General features: G+C 40.4%; 1 protein-coding gene across 2 annotated transcripts in view; it reads left to right on the forward strand.

Moving 5' to 3' along the window:
• The first annotated feature begins 2510 nt into the window (after nt 1-2510).
• LOC109853643 (integrin alpha-PS2) overlaps nt 2511-22069 on the forward strand; it is a 52349-nt gene continuing 32790 nt past the window's right edge. For both annotated transcript variants that reach the window (XM_020425948.1, XM_020425950.1), the window contains exons 1-3: nt 2511-2994; nt 17118-17239; nt 21531-21649. In XM_020425948.1, the coding sequence (XP_020281537.1) occupies nt 2813-2994; nt 17118-17239; nt 21531-21649 (423 nt within the window). In that variant the 5' untranslated portion in view covers nt 2511-2812. The remainder of the gene's footprint in view (nt 2995-17117; nt 17240-21530; nt 21650-22069) is intronic.

A 22069-nucleotide genomic window follows, 5' to 3' on the forward strand; every position in this document is an offset into this window, starting at 1 on the left:
GCGAATTCTCCCTCATATGAGGGGATCGCGAATTTGAGGGGATCGCGAATTCTTCCTCATATGAGGGGATCGCGAATTTGAGGGAATTGCGAATTCTCCCTTATATGAGAAATTCGCAAATTTGAGGGAATTGCGAATTCTCCTCCATATGAGGAGTTCGCATTGTGAAATTGCGAATTTTTTCTTATATGAGGATTTCGCATTGCGAAAGTGCGAATTTTTTCTCATATGAGGATTTCGCATTGCGAAATTGCGAATATTCTTTCACATGAAAATTTTATCTTGCAAAAAAATGCAATTATTCTTTAATAAGATAATTTTATCTTGCAGAAATGCAATTATTTTCTCATAAGATGATTTTATCTTATAAAAAAGAATTTTCTTTTCAAGTAAAATGTTATATCTTAAATAAAACGATTTTATCGGTAATAAGATGTTATTTTTTAAAAATGATTTTAACTTAATAATATGTTTGTATCTTATACGTGAGAATATTATCATAAAGTAGATGGTTTTATCTTAAATAAAATGAGTTTATCTTAATTAAGATGCTTTTATCTTATACAAGATAATTTTGTTGTAAAGTAGATGTTTTTCTTAAATGAGATGAGTTTATCTTAAAAAGATTTAATTTTTTAAGAGATGATTTTATCTTAAAAATGATGATATCATCTTAAAGAAGATGTGTTTATCTTTTAAAAGATGAGTTTAACGTAATAAGAGTATAGGAGGAAAAAGCAATTGCTTCTATTTGAGAAGAAAATTGATGAGTTAGAATAAAAGATAAGAAAAGAAGAAAGAAGAAATATAGGTATAACATTAAGAGAATAAACAGTATAAAAATGTTTTTTTTTATTTATAAAAAAACCAAAAAAATGATAACTGGAATAATAAATGTTTTGAATTGAATTTGAAGAAAATGAAAGCGCGCGCGTAGCGCGCGCTGTCTGCTAGTCCTATATTAAAAAAGGCATGTGTACCAAGAAGTGCGCGTTTGAAGTCGAATAAATCGCACTTATTGTTCTCTCTTTTCCGCGTTGCCAATCGGTTGGTCGATCGAGTCGAATCGAATCGGTAAGATCGAGAGAGTAAATAATAAAAAGCGATTTTTTGAGACAGTTCGTCGTATATGTAGAGAAAATTAAAAACGCGTAACTAAAGTCACGTGACAAGAAAGAGTAAAAAAACAACACGTGAAAATAACGTGACTGTAATTTATATTATATATAACATTAAATAATACATATTATACATATAATTTATTATATATTTATAATATATTTATACTTTATATTGTATTATATGTGTTATATACATACTACAGTAATGTCACTGACCTCCGCCGCGCAACTTTGGCGGGGTCACTCACCTCGCCGCGCGGCCTTGGCGGGGGAGGGTCACTGACCGCGGGAGCGCGGCCTTGGTGGGGGAGGGGTCACTGACCGCGGGCGCGCGACTGCGGTGGAGTCACTGACCTCGGCCGCGCGGCCGCGGCGGTGTTACTGACTTCGGTCACGTGATTACGGTATATATATATATATATATATATATATACATATATGTGTATGTGTGTGTATTATATATAGATATAGAATATTACATATAATATATATATTCTGTTTTTTACCCTTTTCGCTGTCATGTGACTTTAGTCACGTGTTGTTTTTCCACTTCTCTCTCTCACTATTTTTTTAGTTTGATTTTCATGCGTTATTTCTGACATTTCTCATATGTGTATTATATTATGTGGTTTATAAGACGTATATACTATCTGTCATCGCGGTGACAGGTTGTGTTCACTGACGACACGTTAAATAAAAATAACAATAGCGTGCGCGTAGCGCGCGCCTGTGTTGTGCTAGTTTATTAAAAAAATATTATACATGTATATGGGTATAGCACGGAACAGAACCATGTGTAACCGACTGAAAAGTTCGTAAACATGACTATGTAGTTCCAATGTAGCATTCAAGCTCGAAAACAGCGTAATAGCTAAACTGCGGCTACTCTTATCTTCGTTCTCTGTTCTATATAAACTAACGCGGTCTAATACGATACTAGCGCACCAAGTTGAAGCGGGGTCGTGTACTTGCCATTCAAATTTATCAATTGGCGCGTTGCATTGAAAGTTCGCCAGAGACAGACGTTCTAAACGTTTTGAAAAATAATATACATAGAGCTCTTCTTCACAAAGCAATGATATGTTTCAATATGCTATCGTATGATATTGTAGAGTCCATGCACTTATAATTAAAAAAAAAAAATAAGACATTTTATCGTGTTTGTAATAAAATTCAAAGAGCAGTGCATCTAATGAAATAAGAATTATTTTTGTTAATTTGTCACTGTGTGCAGTAGTGACAACGATCTCTAATTGTGACTAGCTGTCGTCGCGACGCACACTTAGAACTACGGCACGTCGCGCGCAGTGGGTGGGAGTCTCTGTGGCCCTCGAGAGTGAGTGAAGACTATCCGAAAGAACGGAGCTCCACTCAGTCTGTCTGCGGGCGCCCGTCAAGCAAACTTCTCCGGTTCTCTCTTTCCCTCTTCCTTCCTGCCGGCCCCGGTTATTTTGCCTCTCGTGGGCCTCGTGGAAGACACATGTCGTCAGCTGGTGCAGCTGCTACCGGCTAAACCCGCGATCGCGCGCGCATCAGCGTTAATATACGGATCCGCGATCGTTGAGTCCGATACCGTCGAGTTGCGTGCGCGCTTCTCGAGTTTTGCGATCGTTTCTCATGTATAAAAGTGACACAACACGGTGACAGAGTGTTCACGGTGCATTCAGTGCTATTTCGATCCGGCCGGCAGGATGTGGTTGACAAGACTTCTCTGGAGCCTCTTCGTCGGCATTGTACTCTTCGCTTCGTCACCCTGGCACTTCGCCGATGGCTTCAACGTCGAGACAAAACACTATGCGGTCTATCGTAAGGAGCAGAAGTCCATGTTCGGTTTCGCGGTGTCGGCGTATCGTGACAAATATTCTCACGGATGGTGAGGTTTCTTCTTATAAATATATTTAATATAAATAACATTTAAAAATAATTTAAAAATAACAAAGTTGTGTCCAGGTTCTGTAAATTTGTTCTGTCAATAATTGACAGTAAATAGCATTCGTCGCGAATTTTTTCGTCGCTGCTGTTCGCTAGCAAAGATGCAACAGTTAGAAACGCGAAACAATAAAAAGAAAGTTGCTAGAGAATAAATAACTGGATTGTATTACGATAAACTTCGACTACAGATGAGATTAGTGAAAGTTTTAGCGATTGTTAATGTGTCATAAAGTAGATTTTACTCATCGGTTTTAAAGAAATATGTGACGAATAGCTATTCGATGAGATGCATCGCGAATATTTTGAAAACGGAAGATAGAAAGATATCGTGTTGCCATATTTTATGTGCGTGCATATTGTTTAAAAAAACAATAAATAGAATTTTAATTTTTTATTTTGAGTAAAATTCACAACACAGTGATTTCGAAATCGTAAGAAAAAATGTAATTTTTGCATTGAGTTACAATACAAATATAGAAAACGTTTTTTGAGCCAAAATCTTAATTCTAAGAAGAGGTTTACTCAAATTTACTTGTTAGCTGTTGGTAAACGGTATACAATTTAAACACAGCGCAGAAGAGATTGGCGATTTCTTTTTCGGTGTGTATATAAGGAGCTGGCCAACTCCAGGTGTTTGACTCATCGCTCGATTACACTGCCTAATGATTGACTCACCGGTAGTTGCTGAGAAGTGGGAAACACCGGAGATTGCACTTTTCACTCAAATTAACTACATATGTATGTGTGTGTGTGTATATATATATCGTGATTCACAGTCAAGTTTCGCCAAGGAAATTAGAAAATCTCATGATAATACTTTTTGTAATAAAAAACATTTGTTTCTCGATAAAGAATCTCGGGATTGTTATTCGCTCGTTCCATCCTTGCGACAAATATATTAGTTAGTGACCACAATAGTCTTATATTGCTCGTTATGAAATAAATTGTTAGTCACACATACGCGCGCACACATCGCAAGTTAGACAAGACGAACCCCTCGTTCACAATATCACCGAGCGGGATAAGAGTCTCATGTTTCATCTCAGATTTTAATAACGAGCGATAATCCTCCATCCATCACCGATAAGTATGCTTCAGAAATGCTTTACTGCGGTTGCAACCCTTAGAAGCGCCACGATTCTGTCTCTCTCTCTCTCTCTCTCTCTCTCTCTCTCTCTCTCTCTCTCTCTTTTTCTGTCTTTCATTCTCTTGCCACGATCTGGAGCGCGCGCGAACGAGAGATGCTCGTGTTCTCGAATTTCGTGACTCACGATCGTCGCGCGACGAGCCACGAATAAATATTTCTGCTCCAGCTCCCGATGTCTCGGCGACGATTATAAATAATATCGGCGAAATAGGGAAACGCGGGTAATAGCGTCGGCCCGCATCCGAAGGAAAATCACCGACTACAATGGGATATTGCTCGCAGGTTCGCAAGCGCGATTAACAATTAGTCGTAAATTGCACGAGCAGCGAAGTGGATAGTCTGATTCCCACGGCACATATTCTTTATACAAAACAACTAATATTATTTAAAAAATTCACGCGGGCTATGATATTATTCATTATTATTTTTAGAAAATAAACTCTCTAAACTCTATGCGCTTTATGCGCATATAAACTTGAAGTCGAAAGAGTTTTCTATATCTCCTACAAATGTTACTTAACAAACAATGCGAACACATTGACAACGGGAAAAAAAGTCTGCCGACGTGAAGAAGGCCGCAGGAAGTTCAGATTACACGAGGTCTTACGGGAGGTTTCGTGGACGCTTATATTTAGGCCAGCTCGGGTGCAAGTTTACGAGCACGCTCGCGTTTGCGCGCTCTCGTTAATCCACCGTTTCACGGGGATTAAAGCACTCTCGATCTCGCATCGTTAATTCCCAAAATAGAATGCGATCCTGTTTTTTTTTTTTTTTTTTTTTTTTTTTTTTTATAACAAGGATATCCGCTTCTCGCGATCGATTTTTATCGCTCACGTGCGAATGTCCGATATCGCGCGAAGATCTTAATTTACAGTACGAGAAATCACGAGCGTTCTTTAAACGCGCAAACTGCAATTCATCTCGTCGCTTGTAAGAAATAAAAATAAATTCTTCTCTCTCTTTTATTTGATTTTTATAACAGCGCTAATTTTATCAGAGATGCGTATCTACATGCGATAGGCTTTAAACTAGGTACAATCTCTATGTCCACACAAGAGATGCAGGATGTTAGGTCATCACCGCGACTTGACACGGTGCGTTGCGTTATGTGGGTGGTTCGTCACAGAGCCGCGCCGCTCTGATTAATACTTTTGTAATCTGCGCATTCGATCTACTACACTAGGGCGGTGTTGTCCTTTCACGGGCTTCTTCAATGACCGAGTTCCATCTTGGTCGACTGCGTTAGCATATGTTCAAAGAATGTTGATCACCGATATATATTTCATCAATATCGCGGACGCGACATAATTTCTTTACAGTGAAAACGTTAACACAGCGGGGATCAAAAGTTTGCAAAATGAATTTTCACCCATTTACTACGACATTGTAAATAAAACAAATGTATAGAGACAATGATTATGCGCGAACTGAAGAACGTAACTTGTTTCGGAGAAGGCACGGAATTGAGATTCCGACCACCCGTTGCGGTCTCATGCATACGATTGGGAGCAGCGCGCATCTCGCATCTTCAGCGACGCTACCTAATATCTACGAGCGCTCTTAGACCCGCACAATATGCCATTACCACCAGCCGCGCTAATCTCCTTCATATATCTGCTCGGTTTTGTATAAAGTATTCATGTAATCTCAGTCTCTCATTCACAAAAAAACCGTGATACCGATTACAATCGCGCTTGCATTCAGCGTGAACGAGTCAGTTGCCGTGTAAATCTCGGAAGAAATTGAAATTCACATCGTGATTTATCTCATTCACACGTGAGATCTGTTAGTAGTACAAAATTGATTAGTTGAAAGGTAACTTAAATGTAGCCCCGATTTTTTATTGGATTTTTGAGCGCCTTAAACTGCCTGTTCGCAACAATGCAAGTCTCGGAAAACTGCGTGTGTCATAAGGAAAGATACCGAAATAAGATGTGGAAGTGTCAGCGGAACACGTATGCGCGTGATTCATTGTGCAATCGTGTCTTTTACAAGGCGAATTTAGTCACGATCATCACGTAAGTGCGCAAGTAAGCGCGAACGCAAATGCCGAATCGGGTCGTGACGATCTTGACGTTGTTTCCGTTGGGTCTCGATCTCGATGACTCGCATTTCGCTTTCCCGAATTCGTCGATCGTGTACGCAGAAACCTGCCTCGCGCGACCACGCGAGTACTAAATATAGAAGTTATTTCACGACGCGAAGTCTCGACGAGCAAAACTGCGATAAGCCGTCGCGAACCGTCGTTCAAGGCGAAATATATCAGGAATGGGCGATATTGGCCATAGTTTCCTCGTATCGTTTAATGCCGATCGAATTAACACACTGCTCGAGCGGGAAAATTACTCCAATTACTTGGCGCTAAATTGCACCGAGGATATGTAATTACGTGTAACGCATTTAAATCATGGCACTTAATTATTATTTCTTCCGGAGGAATAAAGTTGAGAACTTGATAGTTTTTACGTTTTATATGAGGTTTTTAAATATTAATTTGAAAATAATATTACGATGTAATTGAGCGTTTTGGGAAATTAAAAAGAACGAATTCGAAGATCGTTCGATTTAATTGCTCGCGTCTCGATCGACGCGCTTATTGATTGACCTTATACTGCCTATAGACAAATATCAACGATGACGTTAAAATTGTTCCGCATGTAAATGACTTCGTGACGCGACGTCTGCGTGTGAGCAAAGTAAACACGCCGATAAACCACAACGCTATGTATCGAGAACAAAATAAATGAAATCAGTGCTTTGTCCTTTCCATTGTTCGCGTACACTGATTGAAAATGATTAACACTAATTGACACACGCTGTTCTGCAACATAACGCGACGTACTTATCGCCCTCGTCACATTTCTTCTGAAGATTTCTCCTTTGTAAGTTCTGTCCGTACAAAACATGCTCTTGATATTCCGGGAAGCATACTTTCGTTATCATCTGCCGCTTCCACGTGATAAGCACATACGGTACAGTTAATGGCAATTCACAAGAGAGCTCCGTTTCGTAGACGCTTCTGTGCGCAAAGATGATGCTGTGACAGATGTCTCGAAAGAAATACACAAGTATTGTTTGCGAGACATTATTAAATTTATTTATTTTTCGACGCGTGTCAAAGCGCTTGATTAACTTGTTTTTATTGTTCAAGAATAATTTTTGTTTTTTCAAAAACTTTCAGTTTCTATGCACACTCGCTCAACGAACGTAGTTCGCACATAGCGCGTTTACGTTCGTTCGCATAAAAAAGTGCGGTGTTTACGACGCGTGTCGGCGGCACAGCGGAGGAAATGAGGATTCAATTTCCTCGTCGTTTCCGGCTGGTGAAATGAAAGTTGTGTGATCGATCGAACTGGTCGTGTGCGTACCATATGTGTGTGTGTGCGTGTTTTTTTCTTCTCACATTCCTCTTGATTAAATTTATTCGCGTCGACACACGAGATGTACTCGAACGTCGCGCGAAAGTTCACCGTTTGTGGGACGGTAAAGCCAATGACGTACGATGATTATGCGAGTCTCTCGTTGTGCGAGAGACTCTCGTAAGCGGAGATTTAAGGCGGCGAGGCTCAAAGCGATCGCCGGTGTCGCGCTATCTTCTCGAATGAATTACGAGACGCGCGAAATTGTCGCTATCATAAAAACGCATAATGAGAACACGCGTAAAAAAAAGTTTAAGTGATAATTTATTAAGGCGTTATGAAGCATCATTTGTATTTCATTGCCATGCAACATCGGAGTGAGTTGTAAACTCTGTGCTCGTCTGAAAAAATGTTGAGAAATGTAATTGCGACAAGATAGAATTTTTCTTTTTTACATCGTGCGCTCTTTCCATTACACAAAAAAATTAAGATAGAAAAATAAACTCTATAGAAATAGAGATAGTCGTAAATATTAGCTCTGCTTTTACGATTTATCTTGTTTTGTCCGATGCCCACGACCAAATGCCTACCACACCTTACACAGCTGATTGTTGTAATCCGCGGCAAGCGTGGGACACAGATACAGATACAGATTAACTGTTTGTTCTCTTCGATATTGCACGGTATATTAACCTTGGAAAGATTCTATCGTATTCTCAAGCTTTACTTTGTCCAACACGATTCTTCAGAAAGTATAAAATTGTTTGGCTTAACAATTATTTTGATTGCAAATAATTTGAATGATCGCACGAAAAAAGGTAGAGTATATCCGCTTTTCGTATCAGTCACGAAGTTCTTCCAGCCGTTCTGGCTTTCGAGAAAAAAAAGCAAAACAAGACCGAGCGAGGAGAGATAGGCGAGAGAAGATAGGGAGAGAAAGGAGCAGAAAAAGTAATCAGGTTCGCGTGAGGCACGTGCCCGAAGCTCAGGCCATGTCATTATGCAGACGATAGTCAGGAGCCTCGGGGTCTGTTGCGTTTACCTGCACGCGTGTGGCACGCACGTGCAAATGGCAACACACGCGTACAAAACACGATTTACGGTTGTATCGAAATGACGTGTGAGGATCGTTCCCTAACGTGGAAAATTCGTCGACTGAATATAATTTCGAAGATGAAACACGAATGTCTTTCTCGAAGCGATATCAAGTTGCTGACAAACAACAACTCGAATTGGTAGTCAGTACGTCATCGTATGTCACGTTACGCTACCAAAGGTGATTCATGATTTCAACCGGAATTGCAAATGTGACCGCACGTGTATGCAAAGAACGAGAGAAACATGTCGAACATTATGAGCGTACAGTCAGCGTAATGTGACTACGAAATAATTTTGCATGTCGGTGAGTAATTTTCAAACGATCGTAAATGTCCAAGTTTTCATTTTGCCGGAAGAGATAATGAAATTATCATAGAAATTTAGTAGGAATTTAGTTTCTTTCTGCACACAGCACCTTACTCTTAAATCATTTTGACTGTTATTATCTGACTTAGCTTTACGAAGAGTATTATTTCATCGATGCTCTATAGTGAATATATAGTAGATATTAAGTAACATTAATTTTGTTATGTTTTATTTTATTACTTAGTGAAAATATTTATTAATTAACGGAAATAAATATTTCCGCTAATTAATAAAATTAAAACATGGAAAAATAAATGTTTTAAATATATGAGTTTTAACTTTGCTAATGAGCAAAAATAAAGGTTTTTCGTTTCAAAAAGTTTTCCGAACCGAAGTTTTTCCTTCGACTTTAGACAGCTAAGTAATAACTGCGGGTGCACAACACACACACGGTCAGTTTCTGCCAGCCATATGGCAGCGGCATGTTAACGTGTGTCACTCCCTCGAAATTGCATTGTTCCCCGTGACTGCGTTTGACATACGTTTCCTCCTCCATCCGGAATTTGTAGAATATACGTGTACGTTTCCCTAATATACATGAGGAAACGTTGCAGGTTTCCGAAAAGTTTAATAGATTCTTGTTTACGCTTTCAATTTTCCCCGATTTTGACCTAATTTCCGTTTACACAACACAAAAATGTAAAATAAGCAGTTCGCGAAAGTGCACAAATTATTCTGGTAAAAATTTTATGCACGCGATATGTTCTTACGTTCCATCGACTGAGCGCTCGTCAAACCAAATAAACGACCGCGGGCAATCTCTGCAACGGTGTAGTTACGTAACCGCAATCGCGTTAACAATAGTGTCGCCTCGATAAAATTGGGTCATTTGTATCGCGACCCGGGATAAAACGACAATTTACTTGCTCGCTAATTAATGCGATTAGAGCTACTCGCGATCTAATCCCTTCTCATCGTTCTAGACAGTTATTTGCCGCGTTAAAATAAAAATTATCTAATTGTGTGTTTTGTTTTCAGCTTGTTTGCTAGTTTAATATCTTTAGCAAAACATTTTAGAAATCATGTGGATGTGCAACTGTTATAAATATTTCATTGCGAAATTCGAATTGCAGACTTTGATAACAGCTGTGGAATGAATAAGCAAACACAGCTAACCCGCGATAATGAGAATTTCAAGACGAAGTGATATTATGTGCGCATACAAACGCTCAACACGCAGAGAATTCTCGTATTTCACAAGATCAGCTATCTACACGATCCATTTATGGCTGTCGTTGCTCAGGAAAGACAAAAATATATACAATAAAAAACGCTCGCAATATTAAATATAAATAAGAAACTAAGGTCCAATCGAGCCAAAATACTTAGGTGGTAGCAAAAAATATATATTTAATAAAAACAGGTAACTAGTGTTTGACTTTTGGACTCTTATCTGTAAGTTGCTTTGTTTGTGCCTGTCTCACATTTGATTATTCGTGCTTTTCAAAAATAACGAAAATTTCAGGTATTTATACACACATCATCCAAGTTATTGACCGACGCTTTCATGTGAGATTACAATGTCTACATTAATACTGTTTAACGTTCCTTTTGTATATTTTTGCGACCTTTTTTGTCATGCGTATTAATTATGTATTCACATTGAAAAAGACTCAAGTCAGAGTCGAAACGTCTGTGAAAAACTAGTTACCTGTTTTTATTAAATATATATTTTTTGCTACCACCTAAGTATTTTGGCTCGATTGGACCTTAGTTTCTTATTTATATAAAAATATATACATTTGAGCAATTTAACTCGTTGATTTTATCAAGTTCATCATCAATCAACTGACAAATGTACGAGTGACCTTCAATTCATTGAGAACTCGAGAACTGAGTCCCGTCGGTTGCTCCGAGCGACGACAGATGCAAATTACGAGCGCGAAGAGAGCATTTACTCCACACGATATTAAACTCGTGACCGAGATTACACGATTTTACTACCGTGGGAGAGAAACATATAGATGTGTTTTGCTTCGAAGAGGCAAAAGCGTGGCAAAATTGTCTTTCTGAGATTACGCTATTTTTAAAGTTAAGTTATTTTTCAAGTTAAGTCAGAAATTAAAAACAAAAAAATTTATAACAGTTACTCAAAATCAAAGATACCGATTTTTATATGCTATGTTTACGTAATTACTATATTTACGTAATTACGTAATAACTATACGATATGGTAAAAGTATTTGTGCGTGAATCAGATGTTGCAAGTTGACAAACTTTTCCTTTAGAACCGCGATACACGTAAATGCGCGAGATAAAACATATTATTCGTCGTACGATGTCGGGACGACAAATTGGCGACGTCGAGAGTGAAATTGTCGATCAAGCGATCATCGATTTGATTACATTACCGCGGAATTGCGGTATCATTACGCGGCTTACGCACACGCGCGATTTCGCTTTGAATGGCGATTACGGGTTTACTCGCAGCCGCGAGCGGAATGGTGTTAGTGAGGAGGTGCTCCTTATAAAGTAGCGGCGACTCGACATCGATATATACGCCTTCGTTCGCGTTACGTCATCGACTGATCGTGCGTATCTCCGACGCGTGTTGCGTACGGTGTCTTTAAAAGATCTGCTTGCGTAATCGGAGGTTTTGAACGAATTTCCAAAAAACAAACATTGCGATAAAAATTTTCTTATGAACATTATCTGTATAGTTGTCACATCGATACTAGAAAACCTACGAATGTTTTAAAAATCGTCGATGAGTTATCGACGAAAATTATTATTAATTTCGATTAACGAAGCATAGAAACCAAAGCGATTAGCAGAAATATGCCACAGAATTTAATTGATACGAAGAGATGCATATCGCGCGGCGAAGCGTAATTTTACGCCGATCGGATACGAGCTACGCCGATTTTTATTACATCCTCTTTGCCAATAACACGATGGCGCTGCGTGTGCATATCGTACGTATTCCGCTTAGTTTAAATTTCCAGCACGTGCTGGCTCATTAACATACGCGCGTTCCTGGAGAAGTTGAACCGCGCGCGCGAGTTCGCTGAACCCCGGCGTCTTAATCTCGACGGGATTCTATACCGTATCGGTACAATAAAAAAAAAGAAAACCTAAGTTGCAAAAGTACGGCTTGTATAATTGTGATATTATAATATTTGTGAGAGAATTATTTATTTTGTTAGTTACTTTTGAGTAACATAATTTCAAGATAAACTTTCCTTCAAATGGAAGGGATAAGGGTTCTTAAGTATTACGTGATTTCCGGCTTGAAATCACGAGGTTGCATTACAATCGTCATTCTTTATGCTGGTACACGGAGTCTCTCTCTCTTTCTCTCCATTTGGCTGTAACAGTTGTAACGGAAGTTGGCCAGCCGAACACATGCTCGCGGCGCGACATAATATATCACGTGATATTGTAACGCGTGGCTACACGAGAACGATTTGTTTTATTGAAATCAATTGAAATTACTCTCCCGTGTGTGTACATAAATTTAAAAATGAATATTATCCGCACGTACATGTGTATACGAACACTTTCGCGTGCTTTACGAAACAGAAATTCGTGCGAGCAAAGACTCGCAAGATGGGAGTCGCACAAAAAATTCGCGTATCCGTGGAGAATAGCGGATCGTCTTTTTTCGGATCAACAACTTTGTTCCGCTCACAGCATCACAATGTGCACCGGTATTTTCGGGCATGGATTCCACACTCGCAACGGCCTCTCATAGAAAGAACGCGTACGTATCTTACGTACGGCGTTCGTCGCGAGAGATGATAATTCGCGACATAAAAAAGGAGAGAAATATATTTTTCAGAGATTGAGAGACGTGGCGAGCCCGACGTGGACGGCGAATTGCGTTGAGCAATACGCCAAGTACGGAATGCGCGACACACGAATGGAGCCGTCCCGATTTTGCCAAATATGGGATTGCGCGCGCAATGTGTAATATTGTAAGTCAATACGACGCGAAAGAGACGCCGATGACAGCGCGGATAAAAAAGAGACACCGCGAAATAGACACAGCCGCGAGAGACTCGAATTACACCTGACAAGTCGCTATCGCTAATTCATGTGCGACGAACACGGACGTGTTTTAAAAGAAGCCGCTTCGCAGCTATGCAGATTTCGACATTCGCCATAAGGAAGTTTATGCAAAACAGTCGGTGTAGCGTTGCACGTGCTGCATCTCACGAACCAATGCGCGTTGTGCGAAAACTATCGAATTACTTACACACTCGGCGGTATGAATATTTTCGGTCGACTTGTTTGCTACGCTCTGTGCGTAATCAGCCATAACGGCTAAAAAAACACACACAATATATGATAATAACGGGGAAATAATAATGATTCGTGAATTCTAATTGCAGATGTCACAGAGGTAATATATTGACGTGTCAGCTAATTAATTAATTGTCTCTGCAGCGAGATATGACAGTTGGCGCGACACAGCAAATGGAACGTACAAAAACGCGTAGATAGTTGCTTATTTCTAAAGTCTATTGTCATTACGTGTTGACCAGTGAAAGAAAAACTGAAGTCGTTTTAAAGCGTATCGCATTCCTTATCTCTTGAACTAATGGTTCAGTTGTGTAAGATTGAATCAATGTTTTTGAAAGCAGTTTAAAATATATGTCGAAAAAATTTAAAAAAAAAACAGAGATAAAACTAACAACAAAACACGGTATCTTTTTTTCAGACATGAGATATGTTATCGCAACGAACCTAAAATACGATAGTCAGAATAATATTAGTCGCGTGACAAAACTAACGCTACAGAAATATTTTAGTTTTTGTTTTTATTTTACAAAAGTGTGGCATTTAACAGTTAACGAACTGTTGTTCGATATTAATATCGTTATCATATGCATTTTGGATATAGATTGTTTTTTTTTTATCGTTGACAACTATTTTGCAAGTAAAAAAATGACTGACAGACGAGACGCTGCGACAGAGCGGAACGACATTGAAAAAAAATCCAATATGCGCTCAGACTTTCTCTTCGACGGTCAGGTTGCTTGTGTAAAATCCGGCCAGACCGTCTCTCGAACGCCCACAGATCGCACCTATTCGCGTGCGATTGGCTCATCTGAAACCTACATCCGATACTCCCGAATCGCGAGAATCCCTGACGACGACGCCAGGCAATTCCTATCCCGCGGGACCGGTTCGCCCCCCTGCATTCACGTACGCATGCGTCACGTATCGGTGACTGTAGTTCTCCGTGAATGCAAAAAGTAGAGTGGGCGAGAGGACTCGAGAGGACCTCGTCAGGTTCGACCCACGTTTGCTGTTAAAGTAGCGCGGTCCGTCGTGAACGCGCGCGCTTGTGCACCGAATCTCACGTCCGTGAGCGTTTTGTATGACGATATTTGAAAAAAAGGCTCTTCTCTTTAATTAAAATTAAAATTAACAACTCTCGGATCGTTACAGCTTTCTCGAGAAATCAATTTTCTAATCGATGAAGCGATCGGTCAAAAAGATTGTTCTCATCGCTTCTGTCCGATATTAGATGCGATTATTTATCGTTGATATTGTTTATAATTACGGCACTTTTTGTTCTTGCACAACGAAAAAAACTGAGTTTCGTGATCGTCTCGCTACTTTCGCCCGTGCTATAATTACTTCTGATCGTTGCTTCTTTCGGTGTAACTACCTGATTACAAACTCATTCAGCTTAACATTTCTATTATCTCGGCATCGTGTAGCGAGAATAAACCTGTTACGATTATTTTCTTATTAATTACGATGACGCGTGCGTTACATACATGTACGTTAATTATGTACAATCTGACAGGAAGAGAGTTGAGGTGTTTCCTCACTTTATCTCTCGTGCGAGTTTCAACCTATGAATATAGCTATTAATACGTTCCTTAGGTTTATTGTCATTCATCGATATCTTAACACGCATCTTTTACGGCATGTCAAGCGCACGCTCGTATATATATATATATATATATATATATATATATATATATGTAGCTATATATATTGTATATATGTATATACATATATATATATATATATGCATCGCTTACATAAGCGGTATTAATCGGCTCGTCTCTCTTTGCGTGTGTGTACGCGAGCGCGCGGCGCTTACCTACGCGCGCGCGGCACCAATCATACGCAATCCAGAAGGTCCGATCTATGCCAAGGTTGTTCCATAAGTAAATGACATTCCATGTGTTTTCGAGAGAAAAACAATCTGTAAATTTGTAACTTGCACCCCACGTAAACGATAATTGATCGATTATTAATCAATGTTGAATTGTGACACGGTTTGAACCACATCTCGCCTAAATTGATCGATTATCGCAGTCTATTAATTGCACGACAAGTCAGAGTTTCTATAATAATGCAGCGCACAGCGCGTAGAGATGATGTGCAATTATATCGTCGATAAAATTATCCAACGCAGATTTTAGAATGATCAACAATAGCCGAAGATAATGACTATCACTCACTTGAGCGTGTCTAGTTGTTAATAGGCTGTAAATCAGTAGTTACGCACAAGTAGGTCAATAGAACGGAGATACAATATACAGTGTTCGTTCCGACATTCACTGCAGGCGCGCAACACTTGAATTATTATTTATTCAATCGCGTAGCGTTTTTTTTTTTAAGAATTATCATCGCTATACAAAGAAAACACCGCAAAGCAAAATCCAAAAAAAAAAAAAAAAAATTACGAGTAGGTATTGATATTCTCCGACGTGAGCGAAATTGATTATCTCATCGACAGATCAAGATAATAACGAGATTCTCTTGGGAGGAAAGGGGGTTCGTGGCTCGACACGCCCTACGGACATAATTACACGATCGATTCTCTCTTGCACCATTTTATTCTCATATCGTTTGAATTTTCATCACAGTGCTGTCGTGTATATTTTTGGTTTTCGCCAACAATAGATTGTTCAGCGTGCGATAAACTCGGTTGTTTCGTCGCGTATTGTATTGTCCGCGTGCAATTATTCTAACATCGGTGATTTTCCCGTCGGATCCGAATGGGTGAGGCAGTTCGCGTAAAAACGGCAGCCCGGATCGTCCGGGTCAATAATGGTAATGGCCAATTTGGCACGCGAAACGGCGGCGATCGTTAAGGTAATTGAAGGCGTCGGGCGTCTGTTTTTTTTTTTTTTTTTTTTTATTTCTTCGCATTTTGTTTTTCAAGTCGGCCGAGTATTTGATCGCGACTATATTGACGCGCTGCTATTAGGGTTAATTGTTTGCAGTAGAAGTTGCGTTAATAAAGTGATTTTGCAAAACGAAGAGTTCGAAGAGAGCGTCTCCTCGAGTAATTGCGGCGCCGTTGCGACGCTTCTTCCACCGCGGAAATAAATTTACGTTTTAAATATTTGCAACTCTTTGCTAATAGTATCGCTTAATGGCGTTTTATTTACTCTCTTTTCTCTCTCTCTCTCTCTCTCTCTCTCTCTCTCTCTCTCTTTTTCTCTCTTTCTCGTATTTGTGCGTGGAAAATATACGCACCTTATATATAAACGCTGTTCCGCAATCAATTGGATGGAATATCGTTTCGCGAGTCAGAAGATTACACGGGATGGAAATTAGCCTCGACTCTCGCGATTGAATATAACATAGTTGGCGTGTATATATAATGGAAAGATAACGAGAAAGCAGGAAGAGGAGTTAAGGAAGATCGATGAGACGAGCGGAGGCATCGAAAAGAGTGGTCTATCAGCGAGATACGAGATTGCCGAGGTCGGTAGAATAATACACATTGTAGTGCTTTCTCTTCGTGGGTGAGAGCGAGGCGAATTGTACAAGAAGCGAACAGTATGATCGGCTGCCGAAGTATAAGACTATTGCGTGTAGTTGCAAAATGTGTAATTGACGGTTCTTGACGTCTCAATGGGGATCTGACAGCTCATACGCGAGATCTTGACAGCGAAAGCCGAATATAATTCACTGTCCATTAGTCAAATCTCGCGCGCGGTTAGATAGTTCCTTACGCCATATGATCGAAATAGCTCGCGCGAGCACTGACCTCGATCTCGGAAACACGAACGCGCTAAATGTGCATCTTGTCAAGTGCCGCAGCGTAAGAAAATCTTGATAATCTCGACGCTTTTGGCAAAATCACTTACGACATGTGTAACTTGTTGTTTTCAGGGCGATTGTGGGCGCACCGGAAGCCGAAACGCAACAGAACGGGGTCTATCGGGGAGGCGCAGTCTACAGATGTGACATCGCGGTTGATGACAGGTGCACCGTGATCAACTTCGACGATAAAGGTAATGAGATCGTTGATATTATCTCTCGACTTTGACGAATGACATGTGTCTTCAGTAGCGGATTGAAGAGACTCCAAATGCTATAATTTAGATAATCCGATGATAATTTTGTTTTTATCTAACCGATAAAATATAAATTGTCACCTGCGAATGCGTTGAAAGGTACAAACAAAAGACTTCCGTCTTACGTTCTCCGGAACTGCGTTCCTGTGTGTTCCCGCTAAGCAGCTGACCCACATTTCGCCTTCCCTCTGCGCCAATGTAGCTTCATAATCTCGAGAAGCGCGAAGTAACCGCGCGAACTGGTTACAAAACCGCGGCTATTCTTAGTTTAAAGCCAATACACCCACCCTACGTCGTTGACCCTACTATATATTTTGACGCCTGGCGAAATTGCTCGGTACAACGGTATTGACCAGGCACGATTTATCGCGTCTAGTGCGCGTACACAAATAAGAAAAGCGCTCTGAAAACAAACACTCGCAACAAACATCGAACACGCATCGCTCGCTTCGGATCGTTAGAAAATTCTAAAATGCAATTAATACAATAATTACATCTCGGAGTTCGAGAACGGACGATATTTAACATACAAGACGATTATGCGAGCTTCGTTTTATAATATAATACACTAATTTCAACGGCGTCCGTAGAAAGTGCCCTTAACGAATCCGATTACTACCGTGAATTCGCGCTCTCTATCTGCCGCGCGATGTTAGCGCGCGGTTCATAAATCCGCGGAGAAACGTTGCGTAAAGTCTGGCGGAGCGAGTAACGCGAGCGCGCGAGAACTAATTAAAGTGGCCGCGTTTCAAGCACATCGTCGGCTCATAAAGTTCCCTCGGTAAAACCGAGTGGTTAAAAATATTGTCTGCACACCACGCCGCGATGTAATCTTTCGCCGCGCCGCAAACACGCGCGCGCGTGCAAATCGAACGCGCTAATGTAAATTAGCGGGATAAACTCGCGGCAGCGCGCGGATTAGACGCGGTTGCACACACCTCGCAATAACGCTCCCGGTAATCTCGACGCCGATTCCGATACAGGCCGATATCGACGATTACTGGTTCGAGAAAATGAGATTGACTTGCTCCGAGGGATCGGTCGGGAAATCACGCTGATTGCCGATTTCACGTTATATTATCCGGTAAATGGAGCGGAAAAAAGAAAAGCGCGCGATCAAACGCGCGTGATTAAACGCGCGCGCGCGCGCGAATATGTTTCCTCCGTTTTGCGCCTCGCATGATTGAATAGAATGCGCGAACAGTTAAGTGGCTAAATATAATATTTTGCACAAAAAAAACACGTGTGATATTTCGCACGATTTTTATTGTCGGAATCATAAATTGAATTTGTTTCGAAGATTTTATCCGAGAGCGCATCGGGACCGACTTCCTTCGGTCTCTTCGCCGATGTTTCTCTCCTTTTTTGTCGTTCTCTCTTCGGCGCGTTCCTTTACACGAAGAAACCCTTTCGTTCGTCGCGTATATACAAGAAGATCTCGAGTTGTACATCCAATTAGTCGGCGCCCGCGAGCGAACGATTTCGCTTTGATCGATAATTAGACCGATCGTATGCTCTATCCGTGCCTTGATCTTGTCCAATTAGGATCGTACTATGTATTCGACCATGTGTCGATTTCTTGGCGCGCGCGATTTTCTCGTGCGCGCGCGCGCGCGCACGGCGACGAAAACATCTCGATCATTTCTCACCTTTTGCACACACATCGTCACGCGAGACCGGACTTTCTCGCGATACTCGCGCGCGATACTGTCGAAAGGTTGCTGTACGTACTCCGATTCGAATCCCGATAATGACAATCTTGAATTACTTTCGTTTGAGTTTACGTAAATAAATGTTGTAACTTGAAGAAACTGTTTAGATATTAATATACTTTTTAAACGTCTGCGTTTAATAAATTATTACAAATTTGCATTATAATATAAAAAAAACATTTATTTGCTTGTTTCTGTTTTTCGAGATGTTTTCCTTTTCTACGCGTCAGGAGAGTCTAAAAATTTCAACGCTACGTAAACAATGATATTTAATATCGACATTGCGAAGAAGAAGAAGAGATTACATAAAATCGCATTCGTCCTTCGGGACCGACGTATTTCTTTTCACGTTTACACCGGCACCGGGTTTAAAATAGTGGTGGGTTAACCGTCCGGATTTACAGTGTGTGTCGCTGAAACCTCGCGCACACGAGGCGAGTCGTTCTCGAAAATAGCTTCTCTGCCTCGTTTCGCGATGGAGCCTCTCGACGAGAACAATATTATTATTACTTCAAACTGTAGAATGACTTGCTACAGTCAGCAATTTGTACAAGACGTACTAACTTTAGCCGCGCGCGTGCAGTTTACTCGACGAAAAAACAAAACCGCGGTTAGTTCTCTGAAACTTTAGTCGCGTCTCTTTTCCCGAGCAAAAAAAATAGGAAATCCGGCTGAAAAATATTTTTAGTGCGCGATGAAAAATAAGGAAAGAGTAAAACAATTCTCGAAGATTCGTTCTCGTTTTCGTTCACGTTCATGTGTATCTCACTGTTCCATCTGCGAACACGACGAAGTGTCGCACGATCCTAATCGCACGTATCGCCGATTCCACCTGCGTACGAGGAAGAGATAGGCCTCGCGCAGGCCTCCTCGAGGTCACTCACTCTACGGCCACTCGAGCGAGGAGTTCGTCTCGAAGTACCTACTCCTTGCCGAGTGTCGGGACGTCACGGCGGACTGTGTCTCGGGATACTGAGAACCTCGCGCGCGTCCACTTGCAAGAAGCCGACGATGCCTAATACAGAAAACCGTAAGACCGTTCTGCCCTAGCCCTGCCTCTTCGAGAGTTCGGCATTTCTTGTCGCGCGCGAGTTACTCGAGCGCTAATTTCCGGAAGTGCTTTTCTTCGTCGTCTAATCATCGCGCTCGTTAACGAAAGTAATGCAGACAAGATCGATCTGATCGTCGTTCGATTATCGCGCACGAAAAAAGTTTATCAACAAATTATGTTGGCGCGCTTGCGAATTTTATTTCAATCTATAATTCGTCGAGATCCAAATAAAAAGAATGTTTATAAATATTAATATTTTAATAATGTAAACGTGATTTATATAAAACGGAGGAATATGTTCTAAATATAATAGTTGTTGAATGGCTTGGTGATATTAATTCTGGTATCTGAGACTGTACTCTCCGTTTCCCAGTCATACGATCCGGTAAGGGTTGGGAGGCGAAGGACAACTTCCCTTTAAGGACCAAAGCCGACCGATACGGGCTAACGGGTCCGTTCGGTTAGCAAAATCGACGAAGAAAAATGCGGGATGCACTTGAGGTTTCTTCACCGTGACACCTGTCCGCGACTCTTCGCGCGAGATCATCGAACGATGATCTCGCAAGGTCGATCTCGCGCGTGTTGTGTGTCGAGTTACCTTCATTAAAGAACAGTCTTAAAAAGCATTATTTTCCATCGATTTTATATTCGTTCGTATTTATTTTATTTGTTTGTATTTTTTTTTATTTTATTTGTGAAACGATCTATTGCTTCATTATATTTTTACAAAACAGAAATTATCTTTTCTCGAATTATTAGCGAAGCGATCGATTCTCTATTTGTTCGCGTGATTCAAAGCTGATGCATCGCGAATGAAAACCAAGTTTCTATATTTAGTCGGTGTAGAATTTCTTTACGGCGATGACGAAGGATAATAATAAAAAGGATTCGAAAAAAATGCAATTCACGAATCGACCATTTTGTGCTTGTCCCGGTCTGATATCGCGTGGCTGGCATATTCTTCTGTAAATTACCCTCCACAAATGGTGCCATTGATATGATGAATATCACGAAGGTTGGTGGGTTCGGCCAGGATTAATCTTTACATTGCGCGAGATAGTGGAGTCGCGAACGTCAGTGAGTCGTCCTTGCCGTTTTATTCCATTCCGTTTCACCGTATTCGTTCCATCGCGACATATTAGGTTACTTCCAGATAAGTGTGACTGCCCGACTGGGATAACTAGATACTAATTCTTGCTGTCGATATACGTTCTCCGATTAACCGCACTGAGTAATCTCGAGATAATTCGGTCTTGTTCAGTAGAACACAGAGAAACAAAAATATTTTCAGCTGTAAATTGTATTCGATCTTCAATATATTTTTGTATTATGCAATTTTTTCACGCTTTCCCAAGAAATATTTTAAGTTGTATATCGCGCGCAACGATTTTTCTTTTTTAGTTTAGATTTAAAGGCACACTATATGATGCCGATTAAAGAAAGAGAAAATTTTTTTATGTCACAGGACACAATCACGTCAACGATCCGGCGGCGATTACCGGCTTGAGTCAGATCGACAACAAGACGTTGCAATGGTTCGGAGCTACAGTATCGGCGTCGAGCAAGGACGGAGGTCCGATTCTGGTAAGTGCGATCTCAGATATCGAAGTGCGCGACTTGCACTTTAACCGAAACGTCAGCGCATCATCAGCGCTGTAATAATTCTTCGACGTGATAACGCTCGAGGCACAGCAGCGGTCATTAATTACGAGCGTATCCAATATATAACGTTGGATTTCTGATTAATTATTTGTGCCTTGTATTCAATTGATGTTCAATCGGCACAAATCTTAATTATAAGTATTAACGTGTTACGTGTCTGACACATCGCGATTTAAAATGGTCTCTATCTTTTGACGAGAGTTCGGTATAAATTATATAAATTATAAGGTGTGTATGGATAATATAAAAAATGTATTATTTTTAGTTCAGGAAAGATTATTATCGCAGCGAGGAATGTTAATTTTCTTTGATACATAACGGTGTATTATCGTTTATATTTTT

Source organism: Pseudomyrmex gracilis, unplaced genomic scaffold (assembly GCF_002006095.1).
Source record: "Pseudomyrmex gracilis isolate BER0280 unplaced genomic scaffold, ASM200609v1 scaffold_52, whole genome shotgun sequence".
NCBI lineage: Eukaryota > Metazoa > Arthropoda > Insecta > Hymenoptera > Formicidae > Pseudomyrmex > Pseudomyrmex gracilis.